Source organism: Pipistrellus hanaki, assembly GCF_964339955.1.
Source record: "Pipistrellus hanaki genome assembly, chromosome: 12".
Taxonomy (NCBI): Eukaryota; Metazoa; Chordata; class Mammalia; order Chiroptera; family Vespertilionidae; genus Pipistrellus; species Pipistrellus hanaki.
Window position 1 is genome coordinate 30,838,617 of NC_140514.1, and position 27,239 is coordinate 30,865,855.

The 27,239-nt window shown below is 46.6% G+C and overlaps 1 protein-coding gene across 7 annotated transcripts in view; it reads right to left on the bottom strand.

Annotated features, from left to right (window-relative positions):
* Positions 1–27,239, bottom strand: part of BCL11A (BCL11 transcription factor A) — a 101,312-nt gene that overhangs the window by 2,980 nt on the left and 71,093 nt on the right. For 4 of the 7 annotated variants that reach the window (XM_084901068.1, XM_084901071.1, XM_084901073.1 and 1 more), the window contains 2 exons: positions 13,106–13,207; positions 5,679–7,743 (listed from right to left, as the gene is read on the bottom strand). In XM_084901068.1, coding sequence (XP_084757194.1) covers positions 5,681–7,743; positions 13,106–13,207 — 2,165 coding nt within the window. In that variant the 3' untranslated portion in view covers positions 5,679–5,680. The remainder of the gene's footprint in view (positions 1–5,678; positions 7,744–13,105; positions 13,208–27,239) is intronic. The other 3 variants (XM_084901070.1, XM_084901069.1, XM_084901074.1) reach the window with 3 other exon arrangements.

The window sequence follows — 27,239 nt, forward strand, 5'->3', positions numbered from 1 at the left end:
GTTTCTGGGTTAAAGTCTGTGAGAAATAACACCTGCCGTATTCCTGTTTATTAAGTTGTTCTCAAAATGGAAGATAAAAAAGGGCCCTTCTTTATCAGTGGCAGTTCAGGTATATAGAGGACATTGCATCAGCACATTGGGAATGTCCTACAACGTTATTTGAAATTTTTGAAAAATGTCAATGTTCATAGAATTCTCTCATTTTAAAAAGGATATCATGAATTCATCTTACTGTTGAAAATGTGGGGGATTTTTTGGTTATTTTGCATTGATATTTTTAACTTTAGGGTTCTGGATAAAAGATGCCATTTATAAGTTATATTCTTATTGTCTAGGTTTTCCTGCTTCTGTTGTTTGTTCAGCTTCAGAAATAGTTTTTTAGAAGAGGGCCTTGATAAGTCAGGAGACTAAAAACCCTGAAGAACCTGTCTCCCCAAAAATTTATTTCACTTTGGGATCATGTGACTCAAACACAATCTGTGATTTATCACCAGATGTTTGCATCCCCTCCCTATCTGCCATTTGATTTAAGAAACCTGAACATACAAGTATACAGTATCCACCATTAATTCTGCCAGGACGCAAAACCTAATTACACTAAAAGCCTCATATACCGAGAAATTAATATAAATACTGTATATAAAACGTGCACAGCTGCACTCATCGCTCCCAATAAAATAGTAATAGGGACACACAGCGGTTTTAAAGACATTTAATATGGTGGAGCAGAAGCCACCATGTCTAAAAACTGTCCTGGCGCTGGGGAATAGTTCTGTCTCAAACAGCATTCTGGATTCAGTCATGAAGTAACCTAATCTAAAACACATATATCTGCCCTTTGCTCATTGCCAATTATCAAGTTCTACAAGCCACCAGCCCTGCCCCATCCCACCCCATCCCAGCTCTCCAGATCCCCTCTTACTAGACTTCTCTCTGCCTCCACTCTCCGCTTCCCACCCAAACAGGCTTTAAAAAAAACAAACACCCTACTACTTTCTCTTTATTTAGAAAGATAAGACTGCTCTTGCCTCCTATAAAAGGCTTTACATGAAAGGCCACCTCGCAGGCACCCTGGCATCAGAACTGAGCCACAGAAAAAAAATGCTACCACAGAAGACAACAGAACAGCTTGCTTCGGTTTTTACAAGAATAAAAACAACGTTGTGCCCATTTGTCTACACTGGAAATGGGGGGACGGTATCGCAGAAATGTGTGTTGTAATAAAGCAAATAGATGCTGCATCAGGCAGTATTTGTAAGACTGACAACACAGATTTCTAAGGGGCTGGGGGACCTGAAAAATAGACCTAACTTGCTGTTCCAAGATGATGTTTCGTTTCATAAATCTGTGGATTGACCAAAAGATAATTGATTGAGAGGCATTCCCACCCTAACTTGCAACAGCCAGGAAGACCCTATAAAAATGCCTAGGAGATCTATCCTGTTCAACTTCAGAAACAGTTTTTTAGAAGAGGGCCTTGATAAGTCAGGAGACTAAGAACCCTGAAGAACCTGTCTCCCCACAAATTTATTTCACTTTGGGATCATGTGACTCAAACACAGTCTGTGATTTATCACCAGATGTTTGCATCCCCTCCCTATCTGCCATTTGATTTAAGGAATCTGAACATACAAGTATACAGTATCCACCATTAATTCTGCCAGGACACAAAACTGGCAGAATTAATGGTGGATCTCAGAATCACAAGGCAAACCACCACACATCTCAGAAAATCAGTGGCTGATTCCACAGATTTGGCCACATCTGGTTACTGCTTTCATTCTTTTCTCTCTCTCTCTTTTTCCCCTGATGCCTTCATTTCTGGATTTTTACATTTGGCAGGGGGTGTTCCTTTTTGACACAAGGAAAGACTTTATGTGGGGACAAAAAAGCTGATTCCTTTTTTAAAAAATAACATTATAAACTTGTTTACATTATGCTCTAAGGTAGGATGAGAATGAGAGAATAGAAGAGAACTTTTAGACAATAAGAACAGCAAAAAAAAAAATCTAAAAGAAATCAAAGCTTAAGATGCTATTACTATTATGTTGTTTTTTTCTTTATATCTGAATGGATTACTGCAAGTTTTTAATATCAGACTGAAAACACCTTCCGTTTCTTGAAAATTATTCTAGAACTATAAAGTCTAAAAACTATTTCCATAGTTTGAGATATATCTATTTTAATATAGTAAGTATTTTATGTTCCTTTAGGGTATAATACATGCATCAAAATGCCCATAGAAATAATCCTGAAAAAGACTGACTGGCCTTCTCTTAAAACTTGTTATTTTCTTGAAAGTAATTTACAGAGTGTGTCAAATGAGGACACAAGAAGCTTACATTGTGTACTTTAATTTTTTTTTATTTTTTTCAATAAAGGGACAAAATGGGTGTATGAACAGGTTAATGCAGACAACTGCCAAAAAAAACACAGACAGTGGTTTTTCCAATAGAACTTAACAAAGACCAGAAACAAATACAATAAAAAGCCAGGTTGTAATGACCTTTGGTCATCCAAATAAAAAAAAAATAATAAAAACAAAGAAAAATAAAAGATCAAATTAAGTGCCTCTGTTTTGAACAGGGCACATAAGCAATAATAAATAGTGACTCCCATAGTAAAAGATAAAATTTCAAGTTATGACAAACAGCTTTCATTAACAGGAATAGAAAAGGCCAATAACAAAATATTCTGCATTGCCATTTACAAAAAAGTATTGACTAAAGCGGGCTTTCTCTTTAATATGCTTTGCATATGAAATTCTTTCCAATCTAAATATAAAGCACCATTTAGTTTTTGGCAATGAAAAAAACTGCAAAACATTGTGGGTTTTTTTTTTTTTTTCCTTTTTTTTTCTTTCTTTCTTTTACTGCATATGAAGGTAAGATGCTGGAATGTAAGGGTGATAGAAGGAAAGGGACAAAAAGCACACTACATAACAAACCAACGTTATTAGCTTGCAGTACTGCATACAGTATGGCAGCAGGAAAAAAGGAACAAAAAAGGATATGTACAACCCCTATGACAGCCATCCGTGTGACATTCTAGCAGGCTCCCCCAAACGGCCATTATATGGCTTCTCATTTGTACAATGTCACACTTTTTTTGTTTTTCTCTCTCTCTCTTTTTTTTTCTTTTTTTTTTTGAAGCATACAAATAATTTGTACTATATTATCCTGCCAAATTAAAAAAATATACTGTGGCAGCCTGTCTTTTTTTTTTTTTCCACTACCAAAAAAGGTACACTGATACCTTTTAAGAGACCAAGCAACAGTTAAAAATACAAGCTTCAATATAAATACTATAGTGCCTAACACTAGATGAACATTTAATTCAAATACCATTCTAGAAATACAGAAAAAGACCATAAATGTGTTTTAGCATAGGAATCAACATGAGTGTGCATTTTCCTATATTTAAGTACTATATAATCTTAAACCTTTCCCCAATGTATTTTTTTTTTCTTTTTACAACCTGAAGAGCGGTGTGTATCCAAGGCATAGAATTTCCACTACCATTTTTAAATGGATAACAAGTCTTGTAACACCACCAAGACAATAGAACCCTAAAATGCAGTCCCCCCCCCTAAACATAATGAAGTGTTTTTTAAAAATTTTTTTCTTAACATTTATATTTAAAAAAGTTTTGTACAAAAAAATCCTTGCACTGTAGAAGCGAAAGCAATCATTCATTTCTATGTTAAGTGTATTCTGTTTTCCATTCACAGCGCTTGCAATGTTGAGTCCAAGTAAGTAAGCTCATTAGTCAAGTAAATGGCTGGCAAAGGTTTTTTTTTTTTTAGTTTTTTAAAAAAATGCTCATCAATGAGATTGTGTTCAATTTTTTTTTTTTTTCAGCATTCTTGTAACTTTTCCCTTAAGTATAGACCTGTAAACTGGGAAAATTGTACAGTGCACTTAATTGTCCTATCTGAGCAGGTTTATTTTATACTCAACCTCTGTATCTCTGATTAGAGAAAAGATACAGATATTACAGGCAGAGTCAAGTGCTATTTGAACACCAACTGGGGCAGATGCTAGCTTAATAAAAAATAAAAAAAAATAAAAAAAGAAAGAAAGAAAGAAATTTTCAAAATAAAATAAAAAACAATGAATCCTCTTCCATGTTAACACAAATAGCACACAGTGTATGGAAAAGAAATGAAGTACAACTTTTAGGGAGCACAGACATATATACTGCTACTCTTAAAACTCTTCTTTTTTAAGAATGTCACATTTCAATGCATCGTAAGAATTGATAATCATCATTGTATCAATATTAGCTTATACACCTGTTCTAGTTTAAAATGGCAAATAGTACCACGTTGTGCTAATAAATCACTTTTTTCCCCCTCCTCTGTTACCCTCTGTCAAACCTCATGGTCAGCCTCTTCTTTTTAATATGGTCTACGAGGTCTTGAAGTTTATTGTGTGATTGTCCTTTTGACAACCAAGTGGATCTGGATCTATTTCTTCCGGTGCCAGAATTCTTTTAAAAGACATTATTTAAAACAAGTATCTTCATGAAATGAATTCCTTACTCGTGTATTTAATTATATTCCAGGGCTTTGCACATTACACATTCGATGTAATCATCATTTAAAAAGAAACAAAAAAAAAAAAACTTTGGGCAAAACAGCCCATTCCTTTTAAGCTCTCACCAGGAGCAAAATAGCTTTTATACTGGTATAATCAGTTTTGCTTACAAGATTAAACTAAAGGGAAAATGATGATTAACTAGGACATAATGGGTCATATTTTTAGGTAGCCATTGTTGTGAGAAATATAAGAATTATATGTTAGGTCCTAAGGTTTATTACCTCACCAATGCAGAATTAAGCTATAAGTTTATTACAAGTAGAAAGAACCATCAACGTGGTTTTAATAGATCCAAGGCACTCATATTTTAAAACCAAATGATAGAATAAACTTGTGTTGTTGTTTTTTCTGTTAATTTGTCAATTCAAGGCCTTTTTTTCCCTCTCCAATTAATACATTTAACCCTTTAGAGACAGACATGTAGCTCATAGAGATTTTCGTTCAGCACTACCTATTCTGTCTATAGAGGGTTAATCCAAAGACTGTTTTTCCTCCTCACATTATAAAATAAAACTGTACATGATATGTATTACAGAATGTATGCAGCATGGTCTTTTTTTTCCCTCTCTCTCTCTCTCTCTCTCTCTCTTTTTCTCTCAGAACGGAACTGGAAACAGCAACATTTTTTGCTCAACAACGAATCGGGGACAATTTAAAATAGCCATCACATACCATACATGCTGTCTACGTTTTAAAAAAAAAACAAAACATACACAACATGTAAATTATTGCACAAGAGAAAGGCTCAAAGTTTGCGTAAAATGCAATAGTATTGCCCCATACAGATCATGCATTCAAACGGTGAGAACATAAAGAAAAAAAAGAAAAAAGAAAAAAGAAAAAGAAAAAAAAAAAAAAAACAGGTGTGCTGGTGACAAGCACTCTCATATTCTTAGTTTCCGTTACTTCTGTTTGCTTGCTTGCTTGCTTGTTTGTTTAAATCACATGGGACTAGGAGGAAGAAAAAAAAAACATCCTACCGGGAGTGGGGCTGGAGGGGGGCGATGGGGAAGGGGGTGATGCAAAAAAAGGAGGTGTCACGTGGGAGTGAGGGGGGCGTGGGGGGTGTTAATATACCTCTATTCAGTTTTTATATCATTATTCAACACTCGATCACTGTGCCATTTTTTCATGTGTTTCTCCAGGGTACTGTACACGCTAAAAGGCATCTTACAAATGTCACATTTGTAAACGTCCTTCCCCACCTGGCCATGCGTTTTCATGTGCCTGGTGAGCTTGCTACTCTGGGCGCAGGCATAGTTGCACAGCTCGCACTTATAAGGCCTTTCGCCCGTGTGGCTTCTCCTGTGGACAGTGAGATTGCTACAGTTCTTGAAGACCTTCCCACAGTACTCACAAGTGTCGCTGCGTCTGCCCTCTTTTGAGCTGGGCCTGCCCGGGCCCGGACCACTAATATGGGGCGTGCTCCCTCCACTTCCCGTGCCGCTGCGCCCCGAGATCCCTCCGTCCAGCTCCCCGGGCGGCGTGGAGAAGCGCAAGCTCCCGTTCTCCGAGGAGTGCTCCGACGAGGAGGCGAAAGGCGATTGTCTGGAGTCCCCGAAGCTGAGGAAGGGATCCTTGAGCTGCCGGGAGGCCGCGTAGCCCGCCAGCCACTGCGAGTACACGTTCTCCGTGCTGGGCATCGCGGCGGCCGGGGGCAGGTCGAACTCCTTCTCGAGCTTGATGCGCTTGGAGAAGGGGCTCAGCGAGGAGCTGGGGCTGCCCAGCAGCAGCTTCTTGGACAGCAGGGCCCCCCCGGAGGCCGGCTCGCCGCCCGGGGAGCAGCCGCCGCGGCCGTTCACAGTGCCATCGTCTAGGAGGCGGTCCGACTCGCCGGCCACCGAGTCTTCGTCGCACGTGTCCCTGTGGCCCTCGGCCTCGGCCAGGTGGCCGCGCTTATGCTTCTCGCCCAGGACCTGGTGGAAGGCCTCGCTGAAGTGCTGCATGGAGCTCAGCACCATGCCCTGCATCACGTCGGGCAGGCCGCGGGCCTCGTCGCCCACGCCCACCACCACGGCGCCCCGCGAGCTGTTCTCGTGGTGGCGCGCCGCCTCCAGGCTCAGCCCGAAGCCGCCGTAGTCCACGCGCTCGCTCTCCTCGGCCAGCTCCTCCTCCTCCTCTTCCTCCTCTTCCTCCTCTTCCTCCTCTTCCTCGTCGTCCTCCTCGTCCCCGTTCTCGGGGATCAGGCCGCCCGGGTCGCTCTCGCTCTTGAACTTGGCCACCACGGACTTGAGCGCGCTGCTCGCGCTGCCCACCAGGTCGCTGGTGCCGGGCTCCGGGGAGCTGGCCGTGGAGAGGCCGTCGTCCGACTTGACCGTCATCGGGGACGACTTGTGCATGTGCGTCTTCATGTGGCGCTTCAGCTTGCTGGCCTGCGTGCACGCGTGGTCGCACAGGTTGCACTTGTAGGGCTTCTCGCCCGTGTGGCTGCGCCGGTGCACCACCAGGTTGCTCTGGAACTTGAACGTCTTGCCGCAGAACTCGCACGACTTGGACTTGACCACCGGGGGCTGCTGGGAGGGAGGAGGGGCAGACTGCAGAGGAGGGAGGGGGGGCGTCGCCAGGAAGGGCGGCGGCTTGCTACCTGGCTGGAAGGGTTGCAGTAACCTCTGCATGGGGCTGGGCCGGCCCGGGGACAGCGGCGGGCTAGACGTGTTCCCTGCCAGCTCTCTAAGTCTCCTAGAGAAATCCATGGCGGGGGGCTCCATAGCCATTGGGTTCAACCGCAGCACCCTGTCAAAGGCACTCGGGTGATGCGTGGCCAGGGCCATCTCTTCCGCCCCCAGGCGCTCTATGCGGTGGGGGTCCAAGTGATGTCTTGGTGGTGGGCTAAACAGGGGGGGAGTGGGTGGAAAGCGCCCTTCGGCCAGGCCGGAAGCCTCTCTGGATACTGATCCCGGTATTCTGAGCAGGTTAAAGGGGTTATTGTCTGCAATATGGATCCCATGGAGAGGTGGCTGGGAAGGACATTCTGCACCTAGTCCTGAAGGGATACCAACCCGCGGGGTCAGGGGACTTCCGTGTTCGCTTTCTAAGTAGATTCTTAATCCATGAGTGTTCTGTGCGTGTTGCAAGAGAAACCATGCACTGGTGAATGGCTGTTTGCAAGTTGTACATGTGTAGCTGCTGGGCTCATCTTTACCTGCAAAATAATACAACACCGACATCAATGTTTAATCACCGAGGAGGGTATCAGCAATTGCTTATTTATGTTCCACCTCCAGCCTTCCCTGCCCCCAGCTCCCAATGCCGAGGCCTGAGCCCTCCCTGACCTATGCCCCTGTGCCTACACAGTGCCTGGTGTATCCGGTGGTTGGGGCCCAATAAATACTTGCCGAATCAGTCTTCCTGCCATTTAACTCAGTTCTAGGGATTTTAAATCCAGTCTCCAAAGCAGAAAGAATCTAGACCAGTTCAAACCTGAGAAGGACAATCCCTACAGCCTAGAGAACCTTAGCAACATGTTCTGAACTTTCCGGTCTGTCACCAGCTGTGGTTTGGGGAAGCCATTTCATCTCATGCCCCCCTGCTTTCTCGTTTGTTAAGTGAGAGACTTGGACAAGATGACCTAAGGGAAACTTTTCTGCTCCCTGAATCCCATCAATCTAATTCCCCCCCCCACCCACCCAGCCCGCCCCCCGGGTGGCAGGTGAACTTTCTAAACAGGCAATCATTTCATGGAGATATCAAAAAAAAGAGAAGGTCAACTCATTACAATCCTCTGTGGCCCCAGAGATGCTTTTAATCTTAGCCTGAAACACACTAATTGTTGATTTTATTTTATTTTATTTTTTTAAATGAGAAGGTTCTCAGAAATAATGCCATGGAAGAGAGACTAGCAACATTCTCACATCCCAGCCTGGGTGAGGGTCAGTGAGTCCCAATTCTGATTCCTTGGTGCCCCGGGAGCACTCTCGTTTTTATCTCAGGGGATGTTGTGAGAAATCTCAGAAGATATAAATTTAATTCGGTTTTAAACAAAAGGCCGTGTCACATCTCAAGGCGTTGTCCCCCAGGCAAACAAACGCAAGCCTCGAAGTTAGGGGCAGAGGCTCGTGCCCACGTGCGCAGACACGGCATCCTAGTTTAATAACGGCTAGAGCAGCCAGCACCATGACCAGCAGCAGGCTGAGAAATGCTACACTATCCTCCTCCTCATTATTTTGAGAGGCTAACAACGTGAACCAAATTATACAACATCCTGCGCCCGCCCTCGGCTGAGCCTCAGCTCCAGTTGAGAAAGAAACAGAAAGACACAGTTCAGCTAGTCAACTCCTTGGCTAGTAGCCAAGCCGTCTGGAGAGGGGCCCTGCTTAAGTCACATTATTTCTCTCTCGTTGAAAAGAACCCGAGAGTGGTAAATGCCACTTTGGCAAAGAGGGGGCCAGCTTGACTTCACGATCATTCATTTTTGGAGATAGCTAAATTTAAAAACAACAACAACAGCACAGACACGCCAAGGGAGTAGCTCACAGTTTACCAGTCAACTGCAGTATGAAAGAGGGCACGAATGTCGGTGGGCCAAAGACAGGAGGAGAAACAAGAAAATTTCCCACCAGGAATTCCCAAGGAGACAGTGTATGAAACACCAATGAGAAATAACAAGTGTCAGCCCTTCTCTCAGAAGAGGGGCCAGAGGGGTTCCTGAAAAGCATTGGCTAGTAACTTCTTAATAAGGAAAAAAAATTCATACATGGGCTAGAGTGGGAATGAGGAATTAATCAGATATGATTCCTCCATTTAGCAAGTCAGGAAGGAAAGCTGGCAGGGCCTTCTCTGAAGCCCCAAACACTCCTCCTCCGAAACAAGCCAGCCTCGCGCAGGCACTTGTCTGAATAATGGACTCCCTGCCCTGACCTTGCAATTCACTTTACAATGCATTTATAATCTCACTCAATATACCCCACTCCTGGGCAAATTTCTTTAACAAGATTAGATGATAAGATACCAAAATTAGGTTTGAAACATTTGCTTAATGTGGAGGGAGAAAAAAAGGCAGAGAGATTCTGAAAGAAAACGCTGACATTAGTATCACATTATCTGCCTATTTTGTTTGCCTCCTCTCTTCAAAGGGAAATAAAAAGCATCATTGAGAGTATTTTCATAATTTTTTTTTTTACTTGAGTCCTAAACAGATAGGGGGAAAAAACGATCCTGATTCCAACTACACTGACCCTCTGTGGCTTTCTCCTTTGCCTCTCTAGGACTCCATGTTATTATCATACATTTAGCCTGACAATCTGAGTTGGGTAAGTAAAATAGAGGACTTGTGAGCGGAAGCAAGTCCTTAACACTTTCATCACTCCACATGCCTTAAAACCATATTTTACCTTATAATATTCTATAGAAAACCAGCACTTGGACCCCTGCACCATGGATGTGGCCACTGATTTAATCGCCAAGATCTCTATAGATCTTCAAGGAGCACCTCTGTATCCTATCAAAAAGGCTTACGTGAAAAAGCCCCTTTTATTTTGCTGCCCTGAGCATCCTAAAATTTAGTTTTCAGAGCCAGCGTTTGTGATCACGTTAACATGTGTGCTGTTACCTTCCCCTCTCTCCCATACATCAGGTCAGAGAAAATGGCATTTTATCTTCTAATGAGCACACAACATACCGTTTTCACTACTGCATTTTAGTATTCCCATCAACTAGCTATTCTAGATCACGAGGGCAGCTAGTGTAATCATAATGTCAATGAGAAGGGCTGTTACGATTGAGACTAAAGATTACATGAAAAGAGCTGCTTTGAAACTGGTAATTATTACCAGTCCACTAATAGCAAATGATGCATTATGGCTTCCCCATATAATCTGTATTTCACTCGGCTCATGCCTGCGCACCATATTATATTACAGTGCTCACAGATTCTAAATTCCTAAACTGCAGTCATCAATAAATGTGTTACTCGCCATAATTTGTGAAATTACTTTGTTCATAACATCTTTGATGGTTTAGAAAGACCAGAATTGATTTCCTGCGTGGCAAAAATTAGGGCTACATTGATTTATTGACTTGTAAAATATAATAATATTCTTCATTTACTCTGATGAAAATCAACTTCTCAATTTGAGAGCCTCATTGGGCAATCCCAGGGATTGTTTTGATTTAGAGCAATAAACTGAGACCTAGTCTCCCCCCTCCCCCCCCCCCCTACACACACACACACACACACAGGAACTCAGGGCATCAAAATGGTTAAAATGAGCTATGAGCTCACCTACTGGCTTTCATTTTATTTCTTTTTATTGAGTGGGAAGAAATGACCCCATTTCTAGATTGTCAGGTGATTAAAAAGTCACGTAATCAAAGCTTCAGGATTTAGATGGACAAGAGAGTTGGCCCCTGGCCTGCTGTCCACTAGATCCTGGCTCTGGGGCAGCCTTGGGTTTCCTATCTGTAAAATGAACGTAAAAATAGTACCTTAAAGAACTGTGAGGCTCAAATGACAGACGGGCATAAAAGCCCTCTGTGAACTATCAGGTCCAGCATGAATGACCTTGAATGTGAGTCTTCATTACCACCAGGCTTGACTGGTTACCTAGCGTGATGACTAACTACATCATACACCCAGAAGCGCGTCCAGGGGAAAGTCTGAATCTAGAATCCAGAACCCAGGTCTTACCCCAGGCCAAGGTGGGGGCCAGGTTAGAGGAGAGCAGGAGGGGGCTGTTTTAAGGCGTGGGACTGTGCCCACCAGCAGAGAGGCCACAAGTGCTCAGCGCTCTGAAAGCCTGGCTCAGGCAGCTGAGTGGGGTCGGGATCCGCGTGGTGCTAGAGCTTTCTGGACCATGACCCATTTCCATATACCTTGCTCTGGTCACTCCTAAACTGGTCCTGCCAGCATGAGCACCAGCAACTTAGGCACCCTCCCTTTGCAGCAAGCAAGGAGGACCGGGGTTCCCTATCAGGCTCCTAGTTTCCCATCCTCAAATCAGACTCCCTGCCTTTAGTGGAAGAGAGAGAACTAAACAGATTCCAAGGCCAATAGCCCTTGGCTACTCAGCTCCACCCTCCTCTCTGCTGCCCCATTTCCCTTCCTTCCCCCTCCCTCCAAGGTGGCTCTGTTCCCACAGCCAAGTGTGGGGCCCCAAGCACCCACAGCCAAACAAGGAGAGCTCTCCCCACCCAGCACCCAGTCAGCATGTAGGGACTCGAAACCATGAGTCCAACCCCCTAAGCTCTTCAATCTGTGACCTAACCAGGCTTAGGCCCAGCTTGGTGTGTGTGCGCGTCGGGGGAGGGTGCTTTTAACCCCTGCACCACCCAGCCCTCAGGACCCAAGGGCTTGTGAAATTCACACAATAACTCTTTGTTACCTAGGATTACCTAGGAGTTAACCAAAATAAACAGCTGGCTTTGAATTTGGTCTCAGGGTGCATGCCATGCCCTGCAGACACCATCAGCAGGTCTAGTTTCCCTCCCATCTGAAAACCAGCCCCCTGTACAGCTTCTACTCCTGCTTCTTGCTCTTCCGTATTCTCTTCCATGACACTTTCCCTTTCTTTTTTTCTTTCCACAACAGGCTAGTTTTCATTTACTTTCAAAATGAAAATGCTTTCCTTAAATAAAAGTTAGATAGCACACTTCTTTTTATCTTGAACCTGATTTTTTGTGTGTGTCTGGGGTGGAATCAGCCTCCCCCCCCTACCTCCTCTAACTTTTTAGCCATGCATGATTCATACCATTTATTCCTACACAGAGAAGAAAACTGTATTACTTTCTAAAACAATATCTTTAAAAAAAAAAAAAAAAAACATTTTTATGAACATATAAATCTAAATTTCATAGGAAGTTGTCCACTAAAAATTTGGCTTGAACAAGTAGTGGTTGGTGGTTGTGGTGGTGGTGGTGGTGGTGGTGGTAGCTATGGCGGTGGTGATGGTGGTGGTGGTGGTAGTGGTAGTAGTGGTGGTATCTTTGAATTTTGGCAACAATGCTGTGCATTTTCCCCTAAAACTAGGAAAAAAACAAGTAGAAATCACATATGTATGCACATATATAATGCACCACGTATATATAAAAATACACTATGTTTAAATACACATGTAAATGCATATGTAACATGCATGAGAATAACTTGAGAGTAACTCTAAACTGACTCCCTTTGGTTCCGGCCTCTGCTAAAAATGTATGCCATGGAATAATCCAGTCTTAAACGAGGCCATGGGAGCGAATATCCAGCAGTAAAAAGGGCTCTGACCACACAGACATTTGCAGTTACCAGCCATGGAGCCAGACAGGGCCCTGGGGAGGAGACCCACAGGGACGCGCTGCAGTCAGCTCCGTGCCCTCGGTGTGGAAGGAAAGAAAAAAGGGGAGGGAAAAACTGAGTGGAGGGAGTGGGGGACTGGGTGCCAAGTGAGTAATGGAATAATACATGTGCGGATGCCAATCTATTTTGGAAGTAACTCCTTTCAGTGCATAAAAAGTTAAGGGTAATTTCCAGAAACTCTCATCTCTATACCCATGGACATTTGTAGAAGAAAGAATGCTCAACTTACAAATACCCTGCGGGCCATATTCCGCACCCATCCCGGGCGTGGGGATCAGAGCTCCGTGCGCAGAACGCGGGGAGGACAGGCCCCTCCAGTGCAGAAGTTTGTCTGTGGAAGAAACCCAGAATCAGGCGCTGACGCTATGAACAAGGTGCATTGAAAACCCACACAACATCCCATTTCCACCCCAGTAAAACAGACCAACCTCATAACAACAGCTTTGCAGATAGTTAGCAGGACCAACGCCTGTATCAAAACACAGCGAAAAGTTATTTCTCACCGTTTGGTTTAATTTTTAATCTTGGTCTTTTTGACAAAAGGTAAGAGGTTTCTGAGGGTGAGTTGTGGGTTTTTGTTGTTGTCGTTGTTTTCTTTTTTGTATTGGGGTGGTTCTTTCATTTATTTATTTGTTGGTTATTGCTTGATGGTTGTTTTGTAATAAGATGTACATAAATACCAAGGGGAAACTGGTAATGTATGGGTAGACTGGTAAAAGAGGGGATTTATCTGCAAGGCTGGCTGATGTGCATACATTTACTTTATAGACAAGCCCAAGGAAAAAAAACACAATATGCTGATAGGAAATGAGTGGGTTTGTGAATCATTCCTTCCAGACAGAGTCCCACTCTGCCTTCCCTGTCCCAATGCCCCTTGTCCCAAGCTGTGTTTATGACAGCACTGTGGCTGATAGGGAAAGCTGAGGCACTTCAGGACTTAGTTGAGCCACACGCCAGGACTTCTGTCAGTGGAGTACCCCACATAGACACAAAACAGTGGAGAATTGAGATTAGACTTTAGGGATTAAAATAACTTGGGCGCATTCTCACCATGAGCCCAAGGAACCCTCCCGTGAAGTGACCCTCCCGATACAGCGGCACCCGGGAAAGGTGACCCTCCTTCTCCATCCCACTGCACTTTGTTGCACTCTGGCGAGGAAAAAAAAAAGACTTCTCATGCTAATAAACATAAACCTGGCAGTCCATCAAGCATTTCTAGCAGTGAACCTTTTGTGAGCAAGGAAATACTTGGTTTGTGCAACCTGGGGGATTATATGGTGTGTGTGGGGAGTGCCCAGCTTTTCCAAGTGCACCTTGAGCTAACCACGCATGCAGAGGTGAGCCTTGAGGCGGGGTGGAGGACACATGGAGCAGGAGAGCTTTGCCGTGTGTGATGACTGGGGGAGGCCAGAGAGAAGAAAAACAGACTTTGATGGTGAGTAAACAGAGTATGTTTTCCATTAGCTTAATATTAAGAGCACTTAAAAGTGTTGTTGTTATACTCTAGGACAGCAGGTCTCCAGTGTAAAATACATCCTGCTCTCCTTCCATAGATCATGTTACCAAGAACAGCCAGGGCAGTCGGCACAAGGTTTCCTTTCACGAGGACCCAGTGGGTCACAATGGCACGGGGCTCCTGGAAGCTCTTCCCCGGACGGACGGCACCGATCGGTTGCTACCAGAACTGCAAAGAGAGGCTCCGAGGGAGCCTCCACCAAGCCCAAGACCAGCTATAGGGGCACGTCCTCCTCCTTGACCCCAAGCAAAGCAAACACCACAGAAGGATTCGACGACAGGAGGAAGCCGGGACTCAAAACATAGGTATGTCTTCATCTGACCACTAATGCTCAATGAATTGAGAGGACGGGGTAGAATTACCTACGGATTTCGTCGTAGCGTTTTTCGACGAGAAATCTGAGAATTCATTTTTTGCCCTCGTGTTTGCCTCAGCTCTTTAATAAGTGTTTGTCGCTGGGACTAAAACCCTCTTCTCAGGTGACCCACACAATGGTCGCAGGGGGTGCCTCTGTGACCCTCAGCATAAAAAGCAACAAGGTACTTGGACCTTGTAAGGAAGTTAGACAGGCAGAGTCCAGTTTCAAATTCCCTGCCACTCACTCTGGGAAGAGACCCTTGGGTGCCTCCAACGGCCTCCAGCAAGAAATGGGAGAATGGTTCACCTGATCCAGGCCTGGCCACCTGCATGTGTCTCTGGTTGGCAGACCTGTCCACAACCCTGGTGGCCCTGAGCACGCTGAGCTTCAGGGAAGCAGCCTGGCCAGTTCTCCGCAGCACCAGGCCACATGGTGCCAGGAGGGCTCACCCAGGAGAGAGCAGAGTTTCTGGTACCATGGTTTGGTTTGGTTTTTGGATTTGTTTTTTTAAATCTTTATTGTTGAAAAGTATCACATATGTCCCCTTCCCCCAGACCCCTTGGTTTTGGGGGTTGGTTTTTTGTTTGTTTATTTGTTTTGTTTTTGAGTTGTAAAAACACTAAAAGATTTGATGATCTATGCCTTTTTTTTGTTTTTAATCCTCACCCAAAGATGTATTTCTTTATTGGTTTTTAGAGAGATTAAAAGGGAAAGAGAGAAACATCGATGTGAGAGAGGAACATCAATGGGTTGCCTCCCATACACAGCCTGACCAGGAATAGAACCTACAAGCTTTTGGTGCATGAGGGGGATGGTTCCAACCACTGAGCCACCCTGCCAGGACTCTATGCCTTCATTTTTACAAATGGGGAAATTACAGCCTTAAGAAATTAAATGACTGGCCTGCGGCTATATTGTTGGTTAGACACAAAGTGAAGATCAGAATTAACCTTCCGACCCCATGACCATTGCTCTTTCCATCTACCACCTCCCCTCCGTCGGTCCTGCTCTGGTCTTCACTGGCCAAGTAGTGCCATGAGGAGGGCTCTCCTTCTCCAGACCCAATAGGAGAAACAAACTCTTTTAACCTCTTGGGGAAGAGTCCAGCCCAGAGATGTAGAGTGGGCCTTTCAGAAGGTCCAAGGGTACTGACTTGGTTTCAAAATTGGAAAACAGCACCTGATCTGCCTCCTGCGACGCTTGGCACACCCCACTGTCCTCACCCTCTGCCCCTGCTCCCCTACAGAACTAGCCAGCGAAGAGGAACAAACCATTCCTAGCGGCCTAACAAGCCATTGCCATTGCCTTTATCAGACAGACTCATCCTTGAGTTCCTCTTCCTCCAGAAAGAGTGTCAATGCTGACGGCCACCGCTCCCGCTGGACGCGGCCGCAGCACTCTCCTTGCAAGTAGAATCGACGTTCCCACAGGAACTGCAAATGCTAAACTGTTAATAGCTTCCCCAGGGGTTAACTTCTTGCTATGATGCTTTCAATTGTTTCATCACAGTTTAGGCAAAAGCGACGTCTCACGTTAGAACGTGTATTTTAATGCTTCTGAGCATCAGACTCAACGCGCAGCTCTGCCTTCCCAGGCCACCCCTGGCCGAAGACCTCCTTCTCCCATCTGCACTTTCATTCTCCCTAGCAAGTCTCCCCGGGGAGGGACGGGCTCAGTGACTGGCTGGGAAAGGGGTGGTGCAGCTGTGCTCTCTTTATGTCCTTGGCGGTATCTTAGGGCACAGGTTCTCACAGCGAAAGCCCAGGCCCAGGACCAGCATCGCCTGGAATGTGTTGGAAATGCACATTCTCAGGCCACTCAGATCTACTGAATCAGAAACAGGATTCAAGGTTAGGGGTGCAGCAATCTGTATTCAACAAGTGACTCAGCTGCACAGTCCAGTATAACAAGTGCCACCTTTAGGCAGGGAAGGCACGGAGGCTGGAAGCTCTGATGTTCCCCTGGTCTGATGTTCCCCTTCTATCTGGGAACCTCCTCCTTTAGGCCTGGGATAGTCAGATGGAGAGCAAGCTTGGGAAATCCCTAAGGCTCTCTCCATGTGGAACCCAAGGCTCGCCTCTCCCTCAGTGACCAGGACAGGAAACAGGCCCGGCCTCTCCAACATAACATCCAAACCAGCTCAGGTCAGACCGGTGGTGTCCTCACTGCTCCCATACAAGCTGAAAATGTCAGGGATGCAGCTGTGGCACCCTGTATGGCTGGTGCTAGAACTGGACTCCTGCTTCCCTTTCTGGATACTCAAAGGTGACATGGGGCCCTTTTCTGAATCAACCTTTTAAATGCCCTGATTCCTCTGGTGAAAGGTGTCTTAACTTATTCTGTTTCATAAAGGTCTCTCCAGACCCATCATCTCCACTTGGGGCCTCAGATATGCCTTATGCATTGTTACGCTGCAATGTTTCCTTATGGCTGAATTTATATATATATATTTAGATAACATCCCTGTTTTTTCCAATGAGACAGGGCACAAAAGAAGTCAAGCTGTCCCCAAGAGGAATGGCTACCTTCTGAAACTATGACCTACTTCCCACGTTGGGTATTCAAGAAGAGGAAGGATGACAACCCACCATCATACGGAGGGATCTCTCTATTGGTGAGGACGCTTATGGTCCCTTCCAGCTCCAAGATTCTCAAGTCTCCTCCCCACGCAGCCAGCAGCCAACTTGTAGACTACACTTAAAATGCATCCTGGAAGGGTGCAAAGTTCCCTGGAAGAACCAATTCCAGTTTATTCAATATTACCAGATCCAAGTCACAAAAATAACAGCAGTGCAGCTACCCTGTTTCCCCCAAAATAAGACAATGTCTTATATTAATTTTTTCTCCCAAAGTCGTGCTAGGTCTTATTTTCAGGGGATGTCTTATCTTTCCATGCGCTAGGTCTTATTTTCGGAGGATGTCTTATTTTCGGGGAAACACGGTAGTCTGAGCTAGAGGCTTCTTTAACCAAAATCAAATCCACGGAAGGTCCTTCGAGTTCTTGACCCACCGTTTACGATAGATATCAGCTCCCCTCTCTCAGATTCTGTGATTTCTCAGTCTTATAGAGCAAACGTGGGCTATGCCTACACCTTGAGTCATGTCGATCTAAACTGAAATGTGCCAGCTATACCACCGTTAATTAATAGACATCTTAATTAACCTTCCAGTATTGTCAAAATCACTTTCTCTTTTGTTCTGGAAATGAACATTTCCATGAGCATTTTTCTATCACTGCTTTTTGACCAGCGAGGGGTTTGCCAAATTGTGATGCTCTTTTAAGAAGTGTATCATATACAAGTGAAAGCAAGGGAGAGTTCTAGAGACACCACACGACAGAATTTCTTTGCTGAAACTTGGTCACGGTTCTTACATTCCTTGTTATTTCATCAGCGACTTTAATTTCATCCATCACTCATTTAAAAACTCAATTTCTTTATTGACCAATTCTATCCTCAGAGGCTTGATTATCTAAACAGCACATTACTAACCTCACCTTGGAAGAGTTCTCACCCTATGCATTCACTCTATGAGTTGGGAGATGGAGAGATGACATCTTTCATGCCCCTCTATCTGTAAAAATGCAAAAAATGCACACCACCAATCTGTCAGGCCTAAACAAAATTTTCTGCAATCTGTGTCTTTAACATAAGCAAAGCATATAATTCCAAAAAAAAAAAAAAAGAGCTTGCTTTTCTGAAGAATAACTAAGCCAGAGACAATGTGTTCCATCTTTGTGTTGAAATGCAGATTTCCAACTAAAAGGCAAATCCTTCATTTCAAAAGGTTGAATAGGATGGTACTTAAAAAAAGAATTCCAGCTGGTTAAATTTAGGGTGTTGAAAAAAGTTCACTCCAATAATATTCTTTGGCTCTGGGCCCAAAGTATTTTTGCTTGATCGTGAATTAGATAAATTTTTATTACACATTACGCTTTTGCCTTAGAATGATGGAACTTATTGAGGAGACTGGAAGGGCAGCTGCATTAAAAAAGACAAATTGTCTTAAGACAGTTCTTTTTTTTTTCTTGGTTTAACTGTGTGCTTCACTATGCAAAATGTATGTACCCAAGACACCTTTCTTTCATTCATTCATTCATTCATTCATTCATTCTTTCTTTCATGCATACATTCAGCAACCATTTACCACATGCCTATAATGCCCAAAGCAGCAGGCTAGCCACTGGTTAGCACACAGAAAACTCGGACCCAGACTCGAGGAGCCTTCATCTATAGTAGAGAAGAGAAGGCTAGGGCAGAACTCGTTCTATTCCAGTGTAGGAAGTGTGTCATCAGAGAGGCACAGATAAACCATGAAGGAAATTCAAAAGGAAGCAAAATGGCTTCCATTTAGGAAAGAGACAATGGCATTGGGAAAGATGTACCTTAGGACCCAGGCCTGGAGAGCCAAGAGGAAGGACTTTCTAGACAAAAGAAGACACAGGTATGGATGCCCAGCGAGAAGCAGAGCCCAAAGTGTGCGCAAAGCAAGTGGGGCCCAGGGGGTGTAGTGACATTTAATCAAACTATGGTGCATTGATCCATTCAGTTGACAACAGAGGATATGGTCACCTAAACAGCCCTCCGAGGACTTCTGTGGAGTCTTTACCTTTCCCAAGTTCCTATGTTCACACACCACATTTTCCGAGGGACGCAGGCATGTGACGCTCGGGGCAAGATCATCTGCCCTCCTTTGTTTCCCCATCTTGACTTGCTTCCCCTGATGGATGGTGGGTGGTCTCCCAAGGCCAACTCCTCTGGGTTCTAGCCCCCAAGTCAGACAAACAAGTGCCAATAGCCACATTCTTTGCAATCTGCCTCCCAGCTTAAATAATCTATTTCAGCTGCAACATTGCCAGGTTAAGATGGGCTTGCTGACACATTTTCAAACAAATGACTGTACAAAAAACGTGGAGATTTTCCTATACTTCTTTGTCTCTTCAATCATTAACAAGACCTTCCTCCAAAATCTCCCTCTTATTTCTCTCTCCTCTTCTCCACAGGGAGTGGGGCCACCTTATTCCTGCTGTGTCCTTATTTGAGGATTTTGTTTGTGTATGGTGAGGTGTGCGTGTGCGTTTGTGTGTGTGTGTGTGTGTGTGTTTGTGTCTGTGTGTGTACAGGCTTGCCTTTTCTTGAGGTAGTTTTCAGGTGATTTGGGGGATTTGGAAACTATCTTCTAAAGATGCCCTTGCCCAGTGCATTCCTCTGTGAGCCCCACAGACCCTGTCTTCAGATTCTTTTCTTCCTTTAGGATGTGAGGGACTCATTCCTCGGAGAGACTGCTGGAACGAAGTCAGAAATCTGGGTTCTTTGCGCCCAACTGGGCCACTCACCAGCTGTTCTTGACCTTGAGTCAGTCTCTTCCCCTTTCTGGCTCTAAGCGTTCTCATCTTTAAAAAGAGAAGACTGGCTGATGTGTATGACTTCTCTTTCCTGTCCCCCACACCACCTGCAGTCTCCTTGAGAGAAGATTTAGGACGGGAGTCTTGGACCCCGTTACGACACCTACTACGGGCCTTACCAGAAGCCGGCCCGATGGGCTTTGTACCCTTTGTGCCTCGCAGGGATCAGGCGGAATCCAGAGACCTGTGTGGGCAGGTTCATTCTTAGAATCAGTGTAAACCTCTGGGGCTCAGTCTTGCAAAGCTCACCTGTCTCAGCGTCAAAGAGGAAACCTCAGCGGGTCCTGACCCAACGAGGCTGAAGGTCAGAGAGAACCAGGAAGAGAAGTTCCCACAAACTCAGGCTAAATGTCAAGGGAAAAGGTCTCTGCTGTCTGTGCCAGAAGGCCAGTGGCAGAGCTGGGCCTCCTGCCAGAGCCTCACACCCACTGCTCACCAGCAGGACTCTAGAAAAAGCCAGGGCTCTCACCCGGCCACCTCACACCAGCGTCCCGTGATCCCTGCCCTGGACCAACACGAAGGCTTCCTGGAAAGCCACGGGCAGGATGGGTTTCTGTAAAGCGAATCCCATTCGCTCACAGACATCATTTCAGAGATGTTTCATCACCCTTCCAGGCTCATCGAAAATTGGCAGGGCTTCTAAGATCTTACCTTTGAAGAGCTTCCTCCTCCACCCCCTCCCCAACCTCTCTGTCAAGCAGTTAATGATCTGTAAACAAACACTTTAAATTCAGTGGGGGAGCTCACCATTTAAAGAAACCCTGTGGTGAAACCTTTTGAAAAGTTAACAATCTTTCTGTAATGTGAAAAATCACCCTCTAATTGATCAGTTTCCATTGGTGAGGTGTGTGGGTGTTGGGCTTCTTTAAGGCGGGGCTCACCTGCAGCCCCTTTTGTGGCTGGAAGAGGAGGTGAGGGAAGGAAGAAGCTGCCCTGGGTGCGTTTTCTCACCCCAGCTGGCCGGCCTCACACAGATGTTCAAAGGCTCCACTCACACCCCTCTCTGCCCTACCTGAGGAATGAAGAGAAGGGTGGAAAACCATAGTCCTGGACACCTGGCAAGCTTGGGAAACCCCCTGAGCTTCTGACTTAAATATTATTAGATGGTCTTTCGCATTGGGGCCGCCAAGATGGAGATCCCATGAGACTGACCATTTGCTTAGCAAACGTGTAGTTCTGATAACACCAGCCGGGGCAGCGAAGACTTGTCTATCGAAGTCAACAGAATGTGCAATTCCCAAATTCCTGTGAAGGGGGCCACCCCGGGCCATTTTATCTGTCAACTCACAAGCAATGTAATGTATGCCTCTCTCTAGCACCATTTTCATCAGTCTCGAGAAAATACCACAGTAAGCTTCAGGAAACCAAGCTTAGCGCCTATACCGAGACCCTTGATGTTTTCGGGTGTCCTTGGTGAAGGAGGGAGGACCTGGGCCGGGTGGGGACATGAGTGCGGCTGGGGGGACCAGGAGGGGGAGGCATGGTTGGAAGATGGGAGCAGGCCCAGGAGCGCTGCCACCCTGCAAGCTAGAGTTTTCTGCTCTTATCTCCCAGGAATGACCTGAGCAAACCCTTCCACGGGAAAAAGGCCCAGAAGAATGGGCAGCCCCCGAAAGTCTGTGTCAGGCCTCCACGCCTGGCCCTTCCTATTAAGGAAGTCTGTCCTGCCCCTGTGGAGGCTTTATCTGCTTCGGAAAGCCTTCCCCTCACAGCTGGCCCCACAGCAATCCTGTGTGGTAAGGTCAGGTGTTATCCTCACCTCCCCAGCCACGAAAACGGGAGATCTCAGGATCGTCCTACAGGGGTCGTGAGGGCAGGGCGGGCACTCAGAGTCCTGCCCACCTTCTTTGTCCCTCATCACCACTCACCTCAGGTCCCCTGGAGGGGCGTCAGGGCAAGCTGTGCTGCCCAGGCACCAGTCTTACAGACACTGAATTGCCTTCCTGGGACCACGGCATGTTGTGTGTGTGTGTGTGTGTGTGTGTGTGTGTGTGTGTGTGTGTGTTTGGGGACGTGGGGAGGCACACTCTACCGGCCCAGCGTTCTGTGATGGACAAGCTTGACCAAGAGATTCTCAGAACTAGAACTGGACATCTTCGAGAATGAAAAACCTATTATGTCCTATGGCTAACACAGAACCTGCTCAGAAATTATGAGAACTAATTTAAGGAAAGCCTTAAAAAAAAAAAAATGGTCTAGCAGGTCAGGCTCTGACTTTCCTTCAGGAACAAAACTAGGCTGCCCTCTCGCCTGAGGTGAGATTGAACCGCGGAGGGTTCCCGTGCTGGAAGGCCAGGCCTCGTCCCAAGGTAGCGAGTCCCTCTTTCAGAAAGCAGGCCTCTGCCCGCCCACACGCTCCTCCGGCTTCTGCCCCCTTCTCCTCAGTCCCTCAGCATTCCCCCTCCTACCGGACACACAGCCCTAACCTCTCAGACACAGCCCCGCAGAACAAAGGCGAGGCAGACGCAGCCTATTTATTCAAGGCCTAGTTTCTTGGCTTCGGAGTTATTTTCCTGGCTTCTTACCCAATTTCAAATCCTTCATGTATACCACTTACCAACCTGGAAAGAATTTCCTGAATCAAAAAAGAAATGCCCGCATGGATAATCCGTAATCATTCAAGAGGCCCCAATCCAGCCACAGAACGGGTGCTGCCGGCGGCTGCTCTCCGGTTTACGAATTCTGTTGACTCAATGGGGGCGACACCCAAAGCTAACAGACACCCTCTCCCCACCCTCCCCCAACCCCCCACCATCTCCTCAGACCAAGAGCACATCATCTCAGCTCCTGTCTGCCCACTGGACAGGTGCACTGGGAGCTCAGCTCATAGAGGCCTTCCCCCACCCCCAGCCCGTGCAATGGGTACACAATGCCTCTTTTCCTTCTCCACAGGCATTGGGGGGCAGGGGGGCGGCAAAGGAACCCCACATACAGAGAAGACCCCAGGATCATTTTCCATTTTCAATGCCTCTAAGATTCAATGAGATTCTTCAATCAAGATCTCTTACTGTCTACCAGGTTCAGGAGACACTCCGCTTTCCCTAACAAGCCCCTCGGGCTGAAATCCTTTTGCTTCCAGAACCTCAACTTTGGGCTGCCGGGTAGAAAGCCCCCGCCTGTCACCGGCCCACAGATCTCCGCCGCCCGCGCGCTCAGACCCTGTCAGGCGGCGGGGAGTGTGGACAGCGGGGCTGACACCGTTTCAAAGGGGCCGACCAGGCAAGAACCGTCCTGTACGCCCGCCCCAGCTCTAACGCCATAAAACGCCTTTTATCAGCCTAACTCAAGGCGGAGAGTCAAGGGTCTGTCACCATTCTAAAGAGGCTTATTACATGGCCACAAAAATTTGCCTCGGGCTGCAGCCTGGCATGTAAGGTATCGGCGCGGCACAGGTTCTTTTGATTTTATTTTATTTTCTTACAAAAATCCGAAAATGAAACGCTTCTGTCCCCTCCCCTCTCCCCCAACCGTTTTTTGATTTATGGAGAGGAGGAAAGAAATCTGAAGTTGACAGGTTGGGACAACTCCACTCGGCTTTCTTACTCAAAAGCGGCTTTTGTTAAACCATACTTTGCATTTATGGCCTGCGGCTCTTGGCTGACACCGGGGCGGCTCCTCCCGGGAGGAGCAGGCTGTGGACTTCCCCCGGAGGAGGCCCCACTGAGATTACTGGGAGCACTGAAGCTCAGGGGGTGGGGGCACGAAGGCCCTCCTCCCCCAGCTACACAATGGATCAGACAACAAGGCTATGGCACTCTCTGTCCCCCCACTCTCCATGACATTGGGGTTCGGGGTTCCGGGCACCCCCATTCTTATGCCCCAAGAGAAAGAATAGCATGAAGTCATTCCATTAAGATAATCCTTTTTATGACCAATAGTTTCGCTACAATAAAAAGGCTTTAAAATGAGGTTAGAAAGCTATCCATGGAACGGTCAGTAAAAGCTGGCTGGCTGACCTCGCCTGCCTCCAGCCTCAGACACAGAACACCTGAGCCACCCACACCTCATCGTGTATTCCACCAGCTCTGGTCCCCCAGCTGAAGCCCACGCCTTCTGAGAACCAAGATCGTCCCATCTTCTCATCGCCCAGCACCCCCCTCCAGGCAGAGAAAAGCCGTCAGTAAATACTGAGAAATCGAGGCTGCTCCGTGGACTCTCCTTCCTGCTGGAGGCTGTTTGTTCCGAATGAGCCGGCTGGCCAGAAGGATGGCCAGGGAGCCAGCTGTGGCCATGGAGCCTCCCCTTCCTGCAGCCACTGAGGTCTCTCCAGTAAATGATTCACTCGCTGAGGAGCCTGCGGGTCAGCCTTGAGCCAAGGCCTGATTGCAGCCCCTTGAAGGTGGCTGCCAGTCCGTCGGCCCGCTGTACAGTTTTGGCACTCGGTAACCGTGTGTGTTTGCTCAGTGGTTGTTATGGACAATCAGGTGAATAATTCACTTCCCAAATGCTGTGTAATTACTAGATGTCAACTTTCCTTACGTCTTTTGATGAATGGGCCCCAATTACCTAGTCTGGGACCCTTTCCTTTCCTCTCTCTCTTTTTTTTTTTTTTAGTAAACCCTACCACACACACACACACACACACACACACACACACTTTCCTCTCTTCTTACCCCCTACGGTACCCCCATTTTTATGCCCCAAGAGAAAGAATAGCATGAAGTCCTTCCATTAAGATAATCCTGTTTATGACCCATAGTTTTGCTACAATAAAAAAGGCTTTAAAATGAGGTTAGAAAGCTATCCATGGAACGGTCAGTAAAAGCTGGCTGGCTGACCTCGCCTGCCTCCCCACCTCAGACGCAGAACACCTGAGCCACCCACACCTCATCACCTGAGCTGCACCCGATCCTGGCACCGCCCAGCGGGGACCCCGAGAAGGAATGCAGAGCCCTGGTGTGTTCTGCGAGGCCGGGGCTCCCCAGCCCAGTGGCTGGCAAGGGCCCTGGGACGTGAGACCACATGGGCTTACGAGACAACTCTCCCCGGGACATGCCGGAGGGGTTGAAGAGAGAGACGCATGAGCCCTGAAAACAAAAATGGGAAAGGGATCCCAGGAAAAGCAACAGCAGCCAGAACCCAGGGCCTCCCCTCCGTCTCCCAAGGGCCCGTCGCACCTCTGCTCTGTGGTTTTCACACACCGCACCTCACCCACCACAAGCGGACAACCAACGACAAGCAACGTCTGCTCCACAACAGGGCAGTGTGGTCAGCTGACCCTGGCCACCCCAGCCTGGAACTGAAGCCACCCGGGCCACAAGCTGTGGGGCCTGGCAGGAAACCCAGGCAAGACAAGAGGCCCTGAGACAGCTGCTGAGGAGGAGAGGGGACGATGGTGACAGGGTTGTCCCCAGCCTGCTGCTAGCCACGAGTGACTGCAGCTGAGTCAGTGTTTCTTCTCCAAGCTAATGGGTTGTGATTTTTTATAGTATTTTTTTTCTTTTCTTTTTTAATTTTCCACACACACACACCTTTCTCTCTCCCAGCACACACAATTTAAGGCTCTAGTATTTTAAAAGGTGCTGGTTTGTTTCCCCCACAGATAAGATTAGTTTTCTAACAGACTCCCAGTGCATTTTTCTGTTATGGTAGGAAGTGAATTGGGAAAAGCCTGGCCAGACAGCCAGCCCCACAGAAAATTCCCGAACTCATGAGATCCATCTAGATTAGAGAGACTGTCTCCTGAACCTCTAGTCCATTCTAACCTCCTTGGTGTCAAAAGAATGCAAATGGACTACTGTTTCCCGGCTGAGGGCTTGGCCGTGCTATCAACTCAAACATCCCTGATCATCAGGGTGGGAACAGACTGGGAAAGGGGGGGGGGGGGGATATCTATGTGTTTAGAGCACTGGGGACTGTTCTATAGAGTTTAGTTTGGTTGGCATCTCTGTGTTGTTTATTCAGGTTGTGGTTTCTTTTCCTCCGTGGGAGTGGGGGGGGTGGGGGGGGTGGGGAGCGGAGCTGTATTTGTTTCCTGATCGTGGACAGAAGGAGGGTGTGCAGTGGAGGAGGTGTGTGGGGAGCGGACGGATAGATGGAGTGGGGCCGAGAATATCCGGAATCGGAGGAAAGTGAGAAACGGAGCTGTTTCTTGGCTTCCAAACAGTTGTAATTTCTACCGCCACTGCTTAGATCCTGGGCACCAGGCACGAAGAGTGGGAAAGGGGGCATGTGACAACTCTGCAGCAACTCGGGGATTTGGCATTTAAATCCACAGGAAATAAGAAAAATAGAGGGACTTCTTATTTATAGAATTTGCAGATGAATCGAATGAGATAACCCAAAATGCACTTCTCGTGTATCTGAGGAGCCATTCCGTTTTCAGACTTGGAACGTTTCCCATAACTGAGTATCTAAGTACCGCCCGACCCGGGCTGCACGCTGCGTCCCAAGGTTAAGGCCGGCATCCTGGACACCAGGCAGAAGGCCGCTGCTCCGGGGGCAGCACGGGAACTCTCCTTGGAAGGACGAGTTTGGTACCAACTGCATTCAGCTGGACGCCGTTCATCTGATTACACAGGGCCTTGCTTTCTAGAATATGCAATCATCTCTTTCTGATGGCATTTTAAACGTCCAACCAGACAAATAATTGCAATAATTGATAGCAGAGTCAAGCAGGAAGACCGCTGATTGGCAGAGTCCCCGCCGAAACAAATCTTTCTTTCAAACGTTATGGGAGTGATGCTTAAATCTTAACTTTTGCTGATAAACGCTCAAAGTCTGATTTACTGATAAAGGCACTGCAAGAAGACCTGCACTCCAGCCTGTGATTACTTTGTGAGCCGTTGGAGAAGAATCAGGCGGCGTGATTTATATGATCTCACTTCCCGTGAATAATTGCACGGGTCGTGTGGGTAGTTCGGGGAGAATCAACGCGGGGCCAGAGAAGTGTGGCTCCTGGTGCTGCAAACCCTCCACGGTGCTGGGCAACCATCGAGGTTACAGCCCTTTCCCCTCCACCATGTATCCCCGCTGGAGAAATGTTGGGGGGGGGGGGTGGGCGGTGGGGGACACACAGAAAGGAAGACGCACGAATGACCAGCTCTGCTCAGGCCCTTGAAAACCAAGGTTTAAATCAAGGCCTC